At 40.6% G+C, this 16,665-nt stretch overlaps 1 protein-coding gene across 1 annotated transcript in view; it reads right to left on the bottom strand.

Moving 5' to 3' along the window:
* Nucleotides 1-7,597: 7,597 nt before the first annotated feature.
* LOC309562240 (vitellogenin-1-like) overlaps nt 7,598-16,665 on the bottom strand; it is a 186,376-nt gene continuing 177,308 nt past the window's right edge. The window contains exon 32 of the mRNA XM_082266361.1: nt 7,598-7,791. Within this exon, the coding sequence (XP_082122487.1) occupies nt 7,667-7,791 (125 nt within the window). The 3' untranslated portion in view covers nt 7,598-7,666. The remainder of the gene's footprint in view (nt 7,792-16,665) is intronic.

Here is a 16,665-nt window from a genome sequence, read left to right as displayed (position 1 = left end):
TTCTCTAGGACCTCTGCTAAAAATATATATACTTTGGGGGTTCTAAATAATTTTCTAGCAAAAGAAAAAAAAAAGAAAAAACCCTGATTTTTACTCGTAAACAAAAAGTGTCAAAATAGGCCCGGCCCGACAGTATTAAACCCAGAAGTAAACATTTATTATATTGCAGCTTACCAATTCCTAGATTTGATGGCTGCATTCGTTTTCTTTTTTAGGCTTTCTTTCTTCTAGTTTCATTTAGTGATCCAGCCAGCAAGTCTGTTGAATTTCACAACACAAACTTTCCAGCAGAATGTATCAGTTTACATGCAGGAGAAAAACCACTTAACACTAATGCCCCGTACACACGCAATGATTATCGGCCGACCGATTGTTAGACTTTTGTCCAGAGTGTTGTTGTGTTGGTTGGAATGTGCCTAGACTGCACACAAATTTTCTCGGCCAACAAAAATCTGCTTCAGAAGTGATGTCATGTGATGGTTGACTTTCCCTGTGTTTTTTCTTCTCTGAGCATGCCCAGTCTTGCTCATCAGATTTTTGTCTGCCGAAATCTGTACTGACTGAAGGAAAATCGGCCGTTGTGTTGAAGGCCAACAAAAATTTTATAGCCTGCACACCAGAATTTTTTCGGCCGAAAAGTCGCAGTCGGTTGTCGAAAGCATCATACTAACAAGCCGAAAATCGGCCAATCGGACGTTGGCCGAAAATTCACGGCCAACTATCGACGCGTGTGTACGAGGCTTTAGGCTCCATTCACACCTGATTGTATCATTTTCAGGCGTTTTTTGCAGGTGTTTGGAGGAAGGCATTGACATCTAACAAAAACGCTTGTAATCTGCCAAAAAAGAAGCTCATGTACTTTTTTAGGCTTCACGCATTTTGCTTCAGGTGACAAAACGCTCATATGTGAACAGGGACCATTGAAATGAATGGGATTTTGCTTGTTGGGCGCTTTGAGACTTCAGATGAAAACTAAGAAAAAAAAAAGCCAAAGAAAAGAAAACAAATGCAGCCATCACCTCTAAGGATTGGTAAGCTGTGATTTATTACATTTTCGGTTTATTACCATTTTAACCACTTGCCGACCGCCGCACGACTATCTACGTCGGCGGTCAGCCCCTCACAGGAAAACTGACGTAGGTCTACGTCGCTTGCTTGTGAGGGTCTAGGGAGCGAGCGCGCGCCCCCAGAGGCGCGCTCCCGCTCCCGCGTGGTCACGGACCCCCCCGCGCGTGTGACCGGTGGACCCGATGTCCGCCGGCCACTCTGCAATCGGCGGGGGAGAGGGAGAAAGTCAGGCGGCTTGTGTAAACAAGCTGCCTGTCATTCTCCTCGGTGTAAAGACACTGATCACACGGATCTACTATGTAGATCCGTTGATCAGTGTCCTTACAGCTCAAGCCACAGCCAATCACAGTAGAAAGCACGCCCCTAGGGACACACACAGCCCCTCCCTCCCAAATAAAGTTAACCCCTTCACTACCAGTGTATTTTTACAGTAACAGTGCATATGAATAGCACTGATTACTGTAGAAATGTCACTGGTAACCCCAAAAGTGTCAAAAATGTCAGTCAAGGGTCCGATCTGTCCGCCCCAATGTCGCAGCACCGCAAAAAAAATCGCAGATCGCCGCCATTACGCGTTAAAAAAAAAACAACAAAAATGACAAAAATCTTTCCCTTTGTTAGTAAACGCGATAACTTTTGCGCAAACCAATCAAAATACGCTTTTTGCGATTTTTTTTTACCAAACATAGGTAGCATAAAACAAATTGGCCGAAAATGTTAAAAAAATTTGATTTTTACATTTTTTTGGGGGGGGGGGGGGAATTTCATATAAAAATATGTGAAAATATTGCTATTTTTGCAAAATTGACGCTCTTTTTTTGTTTATAGCGCATGTTCAAAAAATCGCACAGGTGATCAAATACCACCAAAAGAAAGCTCTGTTTGTGGGAAAAAAAGGACGCCAAATTCGTTTAGGTACAGTGTCACATGACCGCAAAATTGTCCGTTAAAATCACGCAGTGCCGAATTGCAAAATACCCCCTGGTCGTTTAGCAGCCAAATCCTCCGGGGCTTAAGTGGTTAAAGCGGAGTTCTGGCCTCAAGTACCTTTTTTAACTAAAAATACCCCTATAATACTAATCCATCGCCCTTTACAGAACCGCTATTCTCATACTTACAAGGTGTACAGTATTGTATTTTAGTCAAAATCTTACTTTTAAAAAAAGCTGTCTGGGCGCGGCCATCTTGGATGTGGGCATCTGAAGCCGCAGTGTAATCTGCTGTGTCCTTCTTCCTGATTCCAGGGAGTGTTCTCGGAGATCTTCCTGATTCCAGCCTCCTGGGAAAGATGACAAACCGCTCCCAGGATGCAATGCAAAGGCGGAAGTGATGTCGGTGGCCGCGGCCACAGAGGGGGAGAAGGAGGAAGTACAATCAAAAATGCCCTGAAAATAAGGTAAGGGACCCCCCCAAAAAAATTGAAAATGCCCAATTGTTGATCAACATAGCGAGCACTCCAGGAATCACTAAAGTTGCAAAATAGGCCGGAACTAAGGAGTTAAGGAGTGGTAAGCGGGATACCCCAAGGTTCTGTTTTGAGACCAGTCCTGTTTAATTTATTCATAAATGGGAAATGGGATAACAGGACGGGATCATTAGTTCAACCTCAGTTTTTGCAGATGACAAAAAAATAGGCAGGGCAATAACTTCACATCAGGATATAGAAATTCGACATAAAGACCTGATTAATATAATGGGGTGGGCAACTACATAAGGATGTAATGTGCTGCGCAAATCCTGAGAAAACGCTAATACATAAAATATAGGGTGATATATGCAAATACTGTGCAATAAATATATCAAAAATAAATTGATTGTGCAATTTTTTGGTGTGAATATTAAATAATGTCCGTATATTCTTTTTATGCGACTACGATAATATCACAGATAAACCATAATACATAAATATGCAATTTAATTATTGTGCAAAAAAAACAATCAGAAAATAAACAATGATTTTAATATGTTATAGTAGTGCTAATATAAGTGTCCTCGCATTCCAAATAAAGGAATTGCTCTGAAATATATTGATCACTTCCACATGCAATTAAATCATGCCATACAAAGTCTTTATAATTGTAATTGAGTGCTGGGTTGATAGCGTCCGTAATTAAATAGTGCAGGGTTGTGATCCTAAAGTGATAGGAGAGATCCCAGTCACCAGTGCTGAAGATTTCCTGATAATGTAAAACAACTCTGCCACCTCAATTCCTGTGACCCCCCCCCCTTCAGGTGGGTATCTCACCTTTAGGTGTGCGCAGAGATGTATAGTAACTAAGTAGAACTACTTCACTACTGTACTTAAGTACCGAAAGGCGGTATCTGTACTTTCCTAGAGTAGAATTTTTTTCTCCTACTTCCACTTTTACTTCACTACATTTTTTCGATGATTTCAATACTTCTACTCCGATGTTTTTTTATTGTGCTGCATAGTTACTCGTTACTATTATAAAAATTACCACTGCCAGAACAGTAGATGGCAGGTTTCAAAAAAAATTGTATAATGCCATGTGTAAATCAGCGCATACGAAAATAAATGCTACTGTATGTATAAATAAAATGGTCTACATATCTGCTGTTAAGGGGAAAGAGAACCTCCCAACCAAGGAGAGTCACAAGCGTACATAGACCTTTTTTCTGGTAAGAGGCTGATTTTGCTTTTTTCACTGGAAGTTGAGAGCACAGGTTTACAGTTTTGTTTTACTGGAAGAGTCTATTTGGATATTATTTTGCACTTACCTTCATCCGCCGGGTAAGGGGGAAATCCACAAGGTGGTGGGAGTCTGCACCTATTATTTGGAATAGCACCTGTTTGATTCCTGCACCTTTGAAAATATATTCATCTTGTTTTGTCACATATATATGGTATTATGGTATTATATATATATATATATATATATATATATATATATATATATATATATATATATATATATATATGTATATATATATATATATATGTATATATATATATATATATGTATATATATATATATATATGTATATATATATATATATATATATATATATATATATATATATATATATATATATATGGACTTTTTATTGACTTTGATTTCATAAACTCTTTCTTTATTTCATTATTGGAATATATTGTTGTATATCACATTGGTTTATATATGATTTTGCGCACCAATAAGCTGTGGAGGAAAAAAAAAAACATGCAGGGAAGAGAAGGAGGGATGCTTTAAAGGGGAAAGGGAGGGACATACTTTATCTGTTTTTGTTTACAAAAAGTTACAGCCAAAGGAATTGTGATTGTCCTTTAGGTTAATCATTTGAAATAATAAAAAACAATATAATGTTCAAACTTTTGACTTCTTTCTTTAATAACTGCATAACACAGTACTTGTACTTTTACTTTCAGTACTTGAGTAGCAAATTTTTTAAAAAATCTACTGGTACTTTTATTTTCAGTACGTGAGTAGCAAAATTAAAAAAAAAAATACTTGCAATACTTAAGTACAAAAAATGTTGAATACTTTAGTACTTCTACTCAAGTCACTTTTTGATCGAGCACTTCCACTTCTACTCAAGTCACTTTTTGATCGAGCACTTGTACTTTTACTCAAGTATGGGTTTCGAGTACTTTATACAAGTGTGGGTGTGCGACCTTGCAATTGAGCTCGGTCAATTGTGGCTTTAGGTATTTCCAAAGGGTGCTGGGATGGCTGGATTCCTTCACCTTTAATGGTCCCGATGGATCCGTGTCCCTTAAGAGTGACTCACATAAAAGGGAAGAAAGCTTTCCATAGTGCAAGTATTGTAAAATAAAATCAACTTTATTTAAAATGGTGGTATTGCACTTACATTTGTAGGGTGCTTGCATCGCACCACACTGAGACAGGTATATAAAGGAATGGACCCGGGTGTGCAGGCGTAAATTTCCAACTGACTGCTCATATAGAGACTATATTCCTCTAACAGCCGCTCTCTCTCTCCGACGTGTGGCCCCTCCCCTACGCGTGTCGACACAAGGCACTACCTGTCTTCCTCAGGGGGATGTCATCTCCCTGACAGGTGTTCTAATCCCTCTCCACTCTATCCAAAACTAAAAAAAAAAAGTTTTGATGGGTAAAATAGTGCTACGCTGCCAGTTTTACCCATCATTCTATATTGTTCAGTAGCTGTGGATAAGCTATAGAGTGCCAGCAGCAGCCAAACCCCGTTTTACTGCAAGACACATATATTGGTGGCGCGAGAGTAACACACCATATACACTAGAAAAAAAGTTTTGCCTTTACTTATACTTTAACCTGCGTAGGGGGTTTTTGACTCTGAGGGCGATTAGGATGTGGATCTCTCTTCCACAATTGGTGGTGTCAGCGGGGAGTATTGGTATTCTTAAAAGACTATTGGACGTTCATCTTACCCATTGGCGACCGCCAGCAGTACATATACTATTATATATACTAATATATTATTTATTCCGAACAGTAATACATTATACTCACAAACAAACCAGGAACAACAAGAATGTTAAAACAACACTGGTTCCGGAACGCCACTTGTTCCATGGACCGGAGTGCGCAAGCGGAGCGTAGAGCATCATGACGCCAGGACCCACGAGGGTACCCACAGTCAAGGCTTATCACTGAAGATTGAAAATCACTGGCACTTAGTTATTTAGTTTTTTTTATTTATTTTTCCTTCTGATGGATTTTTTTTTTTGAGGTTATGGACTTATTTATTGATTGAAATCATTTATCTTTGCACACTTTTTTATGTGGAATAATTTTTTACACATATTTCCTAATATATTTCTTATTGTTACTCATTTGGCACTGACACAAGGGCGCGCCGCCCGACCGAGTCCGTTCTGCTCAGCGGGGGATCGATCCACCGATCCCCGCTGAGCAAGCGGATGACAGCTGTGTCTCCACTCTGTGTGCGGAGAGGGAGCTGTCAGGTCCCTGCTGTCCTCTATGGATAGATCGGATGAGAACGGACCGCCTGTCGGTTCTCATCCGACCCCATCCGATCCTCCAGACGGATGGAAAATAGAGTTACGCATCCGGATTTCACGGACAGGATCGGATCTGATAGCAGCAGGTGTCAGCGGAGATGTCTCCGCTGACACCCGCTTCCCCATAGGGATGCATGGAGGATCTGATCAGGTCCGCCTGAAAAACGGACAGGCGGATCGGATCGCCTGTGTGAAAGGGGCCTTAGGCCCCCCGTCACTTTATATTGACACTTCTGTTCTTTGGGTTTATATACGCACATTTTTCACATGAGTACTTTATGAATTTGTGCCTTAATTGTTTATAGCATTTTCATATTATTTATTATTCACATTTGTCAGACCCCATGCACTTTTATTAGAGTTTTATTAGGAGTTTGCATTTTCATATACTTTCACCTACTGGTTTGATACACATTTAGTCTGTCCCCCAGGCAGCGTCACCTATTCCTCCCTTTATGTTTCGTTTGCATTCCCCTTTGGGGTTATCAGGGCCGCTGATAGGGGGGGGACCACCAGCCCTCTTGTAGGGGGCCCCGAGCACACAGGGGGGCCCACACAGAGAGGGGGATTAGTGATGGACAACAATTACAGAAATCTTCCTCCAGCACCTGAATCTGATCTGTCCCTCTCCCAGCTATCAGCTTTTATCTGCTGAGAAAGAGACAGTTGTCCCTCACTAATCCTCCTCCCTGTGTGGGCCCCCCTCCCAGCACTGGCTCTAATGTTATCTCTGCTCAGGAGTTTATTTGTAAATTGTAACTTTGTTTCTCTCTCTCTCTCTCTCTGTCTCTCTGATCACTGAGCTCCAACTGTCCAGCCTGTATATTTTTCTCATCTCATCTTCTTTTTTATTTAACATAGTTTTTTGTGTCTGATAATAGTGATTTTGTTGTAATTTTAGCTAAATATATCTTTAATATTTTTCTTGAGGGGGCCCTGCCAGGTAGTCTGTACGGGGCCCCACGATTTCTAACAGCAGCCCTGGGGGTGATATGTGAGGTAGGCTGCAGAAAAATATATTTTTTCATATTTTTTTCATGTTTTTTTTTTACATTTTCTTCCCAGTTCAGCTAAAAAAAAACTAGGGTTTACAGTCACTTTAATGATCAATTTAAAAAGGGTGAAATCAAAAGCAATTAATGCTGCTAAATGTGGCACTGGATGCATTGTAGATGAATGAGACCTGGAAACCCATTGAGGATACAGATTCCCTGTAAATAAAATATTTCTTGAGCTTATTCTGTTGCAGAATTAATTGTTTTATTAGTAGACCTGATTTTTAAAAACCACAAGTGACCTTTATTTAAATGTACCAATACCATCCTAATACGCATGTAAAAGTCTGAGAGCATGACATCGTATTTACATTTAACTGCTGTCCATTTCCTTGTGGTGTTGTCCATTTCTGGCTTATTTAGGCTAGCCATCGGTTGCAGAGGCCTTTGATGGGATTAGAGGAAGTTGCCTGTTTGCTGGGGAATTCTTTCTTCCAGAAGTGAAAAATTAATATTTCTAATAAACTCATAAAACTCTGACATATAACCATCAATGACATTGATTACACTCGCATACAAAGTCGTCATCCAAGTACGCAGAGCTTTTAAGTTGAGATCATTGCTGGGTAGTCGAGCATTCTTCAGTACAGGCACAGCCGGAGTGAACGTCTATGTCTTTAATTAAGTCCTCGGATGACTCTCTCGGGTTTGCTTGCCAGTCTGCCAGGCCTATGGCAGCATCTAGGAGACACAACATGAGTGATAATGAGTTAGAGACATGTCACTTCCAGAGAAGGCCAGCTTTATCACCATTCTTACCCCCCATAACCCAGTACACTGTTCATTCTACAATTTATATGCTTTAGGTGGGTTACACACGGGCAATTTTTAGCATCATTATCAGTTTGTTTCTGACAATTAGGAATCATTCATAAACATGGAAAACAATTGGCACCACAGGCGTGCACAGGGGGTGTGCCAGGTGTGCCAGGGCATGCCCTTATCACCCTGTGCGGCACAGATCCCCCCTTCTGATATTTCAGCAAAACCACCAAACAGGGGTCCTAAAAAACAGTAAAAAATTGAAAAAAAATTAAACAAAAAATATATATAAAAATAAAATTTAAATAATTAAATGCTGCGCCTGGAATTAACATAAAAACTTATAAAGTAAAATAAAAAATCAGCTGGCACAAAATCATGAATTATGCAAAAGATGAATAATAAAAAATAAAAGAAAGTGCAGCACTAATCAGTTCTCAGAAAGTCCACATTCAATGAAAGGGCATACAATCAAATAAAATCAAATAAAATCAATCTTCAATCCATATTGTGAGGACCATCACCGACACCCAATCACACATCCTCTTACCAAGTGCCACAGACCCTCACTACAAAGGTCTATGGAAGCGGTGAATAGTATAATAGGCATAGGTGACAATGGAGTCCTTCAGCATTCCTCGTAAAGCTGCAAAATCAGATACTTTTAGGGCCCTTTCACACGGGCGGTCCGATCAGATCCGCCTGTCAGTTTTTTAGGCGGATCTGATCAGATCCTCCATGCAGCTCTATGGGGCAGCGGGTGTCAGCGGAGACACCTCCGCTGACGCCCGCTGCCATCCGCATCCGATCCTGTGCTTGAAATCTGGACGGATGGAAACCCTATTTTTCCATCCGTTCAGTAATCGGAGCGGATCGGATCTGATGAGAGCGGACAAGCGGTCCGCTCTCATCCGATCCCCCATAGAGGGCAGCGGGGGCTGAGACACCTCCCTCTCCGCTCTGCAAGCGGAGACGGAGCTGTCACCCGCCCGGCTCAGTGGGGATCGCAGATCGATCCCCGCTGAGCAACACGGATCCGCCTACGGAGCGGACCGTGTGAAAGAGCCCTTAGGCAAGTTTGTCTTGTTTATCTTCACATGACACGCCATGATTATGGAGATTATGGAGAGGATTATTGAGGAGGAACGCTAAAGGACTCCATTATCACCTATGCCTATTATACTATTCACCGCTTCCATAGACCTTTGTAGCGAGGGCCTGTGGCACTTAGTAAGAGGCTGTGTGGTTGGGTGTCGGTGGTGGTCCTCACAATATGGATTGAAGATTGATTTTATTTTATTTTAATTCACGCCCTTTCCTTAGATGTGGACTTTCTGAGAATTGATTAGCCTGCACTTTCTTTTATTTTATAATAATAAAATTGTAAAAAATAATCCAAAAATAAAATAAAAATAAAAAACTACTGACACCGCCCACTGCCCTACTGACATGTCCTACTGTTTTTTCATTTATTTATGAAAGTGAATATATATATATAAAATCAGGTGTGGTGAACAGCACCCGGTGAGTCTCTGTGTGCAATGCAATCAGACCATCCCACTGGTTATATATAGAAAGAAAATTCGAGGGATTGCTGCACCAACGTTTATTAAGATAAATTACATACAAAAAAGTCCATTAAAGGTATTCCATCATTCTCTTTATATATAAATATACTATATTTATTTATTTATGTCACATACATACACACACACACACGCAGTTTGAGTTTTGAGGTGCACATCCTAATGCAATAGGCTGCGCACACCTATGAATGGCACCCTATGGAGTGTAGGCTGTATTAGCATAAAGTTTAAATAATGATATCCTGTGTATATCTCAACTGTGTTACAAACGTGAAACAAGCAAAAAAAGAAATAAAATAACATAATAGTAACTAATAATAAAATATCCACAGTCAGCAAAAAATCCAGTCTTGTGACTTTGAGGGAATGTCCACCTCCAAATGTGCTCAAGTCATGTAATCTTTTAGCGCTCTATAACATGTGTCTTCATGATTCTCACCCTCTAATCACACTGACACTCACCAGACGTTAAGACCCAAGTGTGGTGTGGGTCAGCTTACACTTTATTAGACAATGACAATCTCCGGGACTCCCCTCCTCTCCATTCTATCTGAGCTCTCTGCATGTACTCAGTGGAAAATAATACATATACCTCTCATAGTGCAACATGTTTTTATTTAAAATAATTAAAGCAAGATACAGAAAAAAGCTTAGCTTCCTCCCGCATAGAGGTTCAGTGTGCGTTCAAACCAGCGGGAGTTCTGTCATCAGACGTCAGAGACCGTATAATTCTGCCTTTACACGTTTCACCATAATAGCATCATCAGAAGGCTGGGATAGTGGCCAATCAGGGTGCTTATATACACTCCTTCTATCTCAGGTTAACTCCCAATATGCAATTTATCATATATAACACTGCTAAAATCGCTGCTTACAATGTCGATCTCTCCAAATAAAATGTAACTTAACCACTTTAGCTCCGCTTACATTGCTGCTACTGCAGCAATGTGGCTCGCTATCGTCCAGCGATGTAGGTCTACGTCGCTGGACTCCTCCCCTTGTGGGCGGCGCACGCGCGCCGCCGGAGGCTCGCTCCCGCTGTGTTCAGTCACAGCGGGAGTCGGGCCAGGGGAGGAGCAGCGGCGATCGCCGCCGCTCTTCCCCGATCGTCGGGGAATCTAGTTTGGAGATCCACCCGCTTGTGTAAACAGAGCGGGCGGATCTCCTAAGTGACAGGGAGTGACAGATCGGAGTGTTCAGCATAGCTGAACATCCGATCTGTCCCTGACTCACACAGTCACCTCCCCCCCACACGTTAGTAAGCACCAGGCATACATTAACCCCTCCCTCTCCAATAAAATTAACCCCTTCACTGCCAGTGTCATTTTTACAGTAACAGTGCATATATATAGCACTGATTACTGCAGTAATGTCACTGGTACCCCCAAAAGTGTCAAAAATGTCAGTTAGGGGTCCGATCTGTCCGCCACAATGTCGCAGTCCCGCAAAAAAAATCGCAGATAGCAGCCATTACGCGTTAAAAAAAAAAAACACCAAAAATTACAGAAATCTTTCCCTTAGTTAGTAAACGCAATAACTTTTGCACAAACCAATCAAAATACGCTTATTGGGATTTTTTTTACCAAACATAGGTAGCAGAAAACAAATTGGCCAAAAATTTAAAAAAATTTTGATTTTTACATTTTTTTGGGGGGGAATTTCATATAAAAATTTTTTAAAAATATTGTTATTTTTTCAAAATAAACGCTATTTTTTTGTTTATAGCGCAAAAAGTAAAAATCGCAGAGGTGATCAAATACCACCAAAAGAAAGCTCTGTTTGTGGGGAAAAAAGGACGTAAATTTCGTTTAGGTACGGAGTCGCACGACCGCGCAATTGTCAGTTAAAGTCGCACAGCGCCAGATCGCAAAAAGTGGCCTAGACGTAAGACAGCAAAATCCTCCGGTGGTAAAGTGGTTAAAATATGCAATTATAAAATACTACATAAAACCCATATATACACCTTATGTAACTGATATAGATCTCCATTTACCTTCTATAGGCTATTTCCCCAATTGTGATCCATAAATAGGATACCTCCTAACTCCTACCCTCTGGTGCTGGGGGAGTATCTTGATATATACTTACAACCCCTGGTAACTAAAGGACCTGCTTATTTAAAGTAGATTAAGGGTCTGTAAGGGTATGGGATGTAACAAAAGATGATAACAGTTTCCTTATTACAATAGATGTTGAATACATTTTTACAAATATGCAGCAAAATGATGCCTTGGAAGAAATAACATGGGCCCTACATAATTATTCTACCCTGAAAGGAGAAAAGCAAAAGTTCATATTGGAAGGGCTAGAAATGGCCATGTGCAAAAACTTTATTTCGTTTGATCATATTTTTTATAATCAGACCAAGGGAGTTGCGATGGGGGGCAAAGTATGCCCCCAGAGCTGCCAACATATTTTTAAACAAATGAAAACAGGAAGAGGAATTTAATAGGACATGGCCAGGACTGGCACTATATTGAAGGTTCATTGATGACATTGTAAAGAAAGGGAACTAAAGAGGAATTGGACTATTTCATCCAGCATATCAACTCCAACAGTTATTGTATCACATTTATAGTTAACATTGAACAGGATAGTGTGAACTTCCTTGATTTAGTGATTTTTAAATCCCAATCAGACCTGAGCACCAGGACCTATTTTAAAAGCACAGACAGAAATAGGTAACTAGTTGGCATCATCCCAAATGGAAAATGGTCATAACTAGAGGACAATTTGCTAGGATTAGAAGAAACTGTGACAGGTTAGAGGATTTCATGGACCAAACAGATGTATTGATAGAGAGATTGGTGGATAAAGGGTACAATACAAAGAAACTTTTAGAGACCAGAGAAGTTGAAAAAATGAATAGGACATCCCTCCTGCAGGTAAAAGGGAGGGAAAGAGGAAATCTGGAATGGGACTGTATCACAGGATATAATAACCAATATAAAGAACATGAAGGGATCATCAAAAAAATATTGGCCTATCTTAAGAAGGGACCCCCACCCTAGGAAATAGGAAAAAGTTATACCAAAAAACTCCAAGTCATTTATATGAGAGCCCCTAACCTTAAATTAAAAATGGTAAATAACATTGCAGACCCTTCAATAAAGACCACCATCTTCCTAGATGCAACATGTTTTTTTGAGTGCAGAAGGTGCACTGGATGCACATTAATGCCCAGAACAAATATGAGAAGAACAGGGCTTAAATCTAACCAAACGGGAAAAGAATATCAGATACAAAAATGTATAACATGCTATTGTCACCTATGTGTTGAAATGTCAATGCGGATACCAGTATGTAGGCCGTACCACTCGGAAACTGAGGAGACGGATTGGAAAACACATTAATAATATAAAGAAAGGTTTTAAATTACATGGTGTCTCTAACCACTTCCAATTGGTATACAACAGGGATCCTAGGGGCCCAATGTTTTATGGCATAGACTGTAAGGAACAACATTGGATAGGGCTCATATCTAAAGCAAGCTATTTTAAAGAATGAAATGTGGTGGATATGGTAAATGTGTACTTTGGCCCCTAGGGGGTTAAACATTGATTTAGATATAAATTGTTTTATACAGTAACTAATTATTAATAAAAATAAATAGGAGCCCTAAATGTATAAGTCTTAGAGTAAGAAAAAATGTTCATGGCCACTAGGAGTTGTTAAATGTTTAGAAAAGAGACAAACCCTTGAGGGTCATTAAGGGAAGTTATCAGTATACATTTCAATTTAATATATGTATCCAAAGTCTAGGTAGATGGACTGGACCAATAATATGGAAATAATAGGAGGATGGTAAGAGATAGCATTAGAACACCAGTGGGTAGGAGTTAGGAGGTATCCCATTTATGGATGGCAATTGGGGGAATTAGCCTATAGGAGGTAAATGGAGATCTATATCAGTTGCATAAGGTGCATATATGGGCCCATATGGGTTTTAATGCAGTATTTTATAATTGCATATACAATATTATGATGCCTAGTGCCCCACGTACACCTACAATATATTATCTGCCAAAGATTCATAAAAGTGATACTTGCCCCCCGGTCGTCCAATAGTGAGTGGCATCGACTCTGTGTCCTCCCGGGTGGGTAAGTATATTGATCATTATCTACAGCCCTTGGCGCAGAAAATGGCATCATATATTAAGGACACAGAGCACATTATTAATATCTTGTCTATCTTCCACCCTAGTGATAGCATGTGGCTGGTTTCTGCTGATGGCAGCTCATTGTATACCATTATACCACATGACCTTGGGTTGACAGCAGTTAAGTACTATCTTAACAGGGATTCAGGTCTTCCCACAAAACAAATTGATTTTTATAATGGAACTCCTTAGATATGAAGCATCCCACAACTATTTCTTGTGGGAAAATCAGTTTTACCACTAGGATAGAGGGGTAGCTGTGGGGGCAAAATATGCCCCGAGTTTGGCCAATTTGTTCATGAATCTTGAATAAAGCCCCATCGAGCACTCTTCTGCTCAACTATATATATGCCAATGGCGTGGTGTGTCGCCCATGCCCCAGGACGTCATCTATGACGAAATGCGTAGGGCTGGCGACATGCTGACGTCTTTGTGGTTTACCAGTCCCGGAAGTACAGATGATTTGTTTATGTGCCGGCCGGCAGGACTTTTAATGCATTTGTGATCTTCTCTAATGTAAGTGTGTGTTTTTTTATCGCTTTTGATAAATGTTATTTGGATTCACACTATGTGGAGCATACTTTTGTTTCTGAGCCTGAATGTACAGATGTTGCTCCTGGATGCTTGACTTCACTGTATAGCTGAAAAGGAAACTAATTCACAGGAATACCGCTACAAGGCCCTGGCGGGGTAATCAGCCAAAAAAGTGCTACTGGCCTCCTGTGATAAGAGGTCCAGTACTGCTGGTAAGCAGGCATTTGCATTATATCTATGGTGACGGTGTCTTGGGTGGTCAGCTACACTTGGTGGCGGAAGGTGATGTGTGTTACTTTGGACAATGAACCACTCACGGTCTAGCACCTACAAGTTCAGATTTTTACCAACTTGGAACTCCTACAGGGGACTTTCATAGTTTATTTCTGTTCACTGTATTTATTTTCTTTACAATATCAGATATGTGTAATTATAATTTTTAATGTAACTCTGTTTTCTTTATCTGTATTTTATTTGGATTGATCAACATTGTTAGCAGTGGTTCTAGCAGTGTTATTTATGATAAATTGCACATTGGGAGCAAGGGAGGTAACCCGTGGCCAGAAATAGAAGAAGGGTATATAAGAACCCCCGACTGGCCAAGTTTTCAGCCTTCTGATGATGCTATTACGGCAAAACATGTAAAGGTGGGATTACATGATCTCTGACGTCACATCCGGTTGACGGAACTCCCATTGGTTGGAACGCATGCTGAACCGCCATGTGGAAGGTAGTGGCCGGCGATACTCACACACCGCTAAAATTGCTGGGTGCCGGGTCAGGCACTTAACTCTGCAAGTTTTATTCTGTATCTTGCTTTTTACTCTTTTTCAATAAAAACATGTTGCTCTACGAGAGGCATATTATTTTTTTCCCCTGAGTACATCCCGAGAGCTCAGACAGAAAGGAGAGGTGGGGAGTCCCGGAGATCGTCATTGTCTACTAACGTGCAAGCTGACCTACACCACACTTGGGCCTTAATGTCTGGTGAGTGTCAGTGTGATTAGAGGTCCATTAAGACATGGATGAGTGATTTTGGGGTGGAGGAACTTGACTGGCCTGCAGTGCCTTAGACCCCACATTGCATATATACTGGTGCCTAGGCACTGTAGCATACCAGGAAGTGTGCTGCTATTTTTCAGAAGGAATTCTAACAAATAAAAATAAGCAGCACAGTAGTGGGATCGCCAAATTGCCCTTCCAATACTTACAAGGCTAGCAGTCAGAGCAGCAGTGCCTGTGATTTCACGCTGCAGATATACAGGTGCCTAGACACACTCACATACCAGGAAGTACACTGCCATTTTTCAGGAGGAATTCTAGCAATAAGAACAGAGCGCAGCACATCCCCAAATTGCACTTCCAATTCTTCTGGGGCTAGCAGTCAGAGCAGCAGTGCCTTAGATCTCAGATTGCACATATATAGGCGCCTAGGCACACACATACCAGGAAGCACACTGATATTTTTCAGGAAGCATTCTGGCATAGAGAACAGCGAGAAGCACAGTCGTGACATCAACAAATTGCCCTTCAAAATCTTCTGGGGTTGCAGTCAGAGCAGCAGTGCCTTGGATCTCACACTTCCTATATACAGGTGCCTAGGCACCCTGCAATACTAGAAAGTGCACTGCTATTTTTCTGAAGGGTTTCCAGCAAAGATAAAAGATAAAAGCAAGTAGCACAGTTGTGACATCTCCAAATCGTCTGGTTCTAGCAATCAGAGCAGCAGCACCTTAGATCTCACACTACAGATATACAGGTGCCTAGACATACTCACATACAAGGAAATGCACTGCTAGTTTTCAGGAGGAATTCCGGCAAAGAGAACAGAGAGCAGCAAAAATGTCACATCACCAAATTTCCATCCAAATCTTTTGGGGTTGCAGTCAGAGCAGCAGTGCCTTATACCAGGAAATGCACTGCTATTTTTCAGAAGGAATTCTAGACAAAAGAAAGATTTTCCAGGTATTGCCCAGACACAATTAACATTTATAAATGTTCCCCATAACCATCCCAAAATCATCACTTTTTACGTTCAGGAAAAGCTGCCAATACATAATGCTAGTTGCCTGGTTCATCTGGATCATTCTGACCCAACAGTGGCAATATTTTCCGTATAGCTGACTTGTAGCAGGTAATAAGGAGTTAATTCTGACAAACATGGGTTCAGAATTGCTCTTGGTCCATTTTGAAACCAAAGATTGCCAGGCAGATGGTATTTTCAGATGGGGGGTCAACTATGAAACAGCTTATAGGTTTCCTTTAAAAGTAAATATCTCATCAATATGTGTTACAAATGTAATGAGTGACTCCACTGTGCAGCGCTACACCATGCAAGTACTGCGCTGCTCGTTTTGTAATTTTGTGGCTGCCTTAAAGTGGACCTAGCATTAAATATATATTTACATGTTAAAGAATAATTCCACTTCAGTTAAAAAAGCCAAACAAAAAAAAAAACAATCCCCTCTGGGTGATCTACACTATATTGCCAAAGTATTGGGACGCCTGTCTTT

This window comes from Pelophylax lessonae, assembly GCF_965119305.1.
Source record: "Pelophylax lessonae genome assembly, chromosome: 8".
NCBI lineage: Eukaryota > Metazoa > Chordata > Amphibia > Anura > Ranidae > Pelophylax > Pelophylax lessonae.
This window is presented reverse-complemented; position numbering and strand designations above follow the sequence as displayed.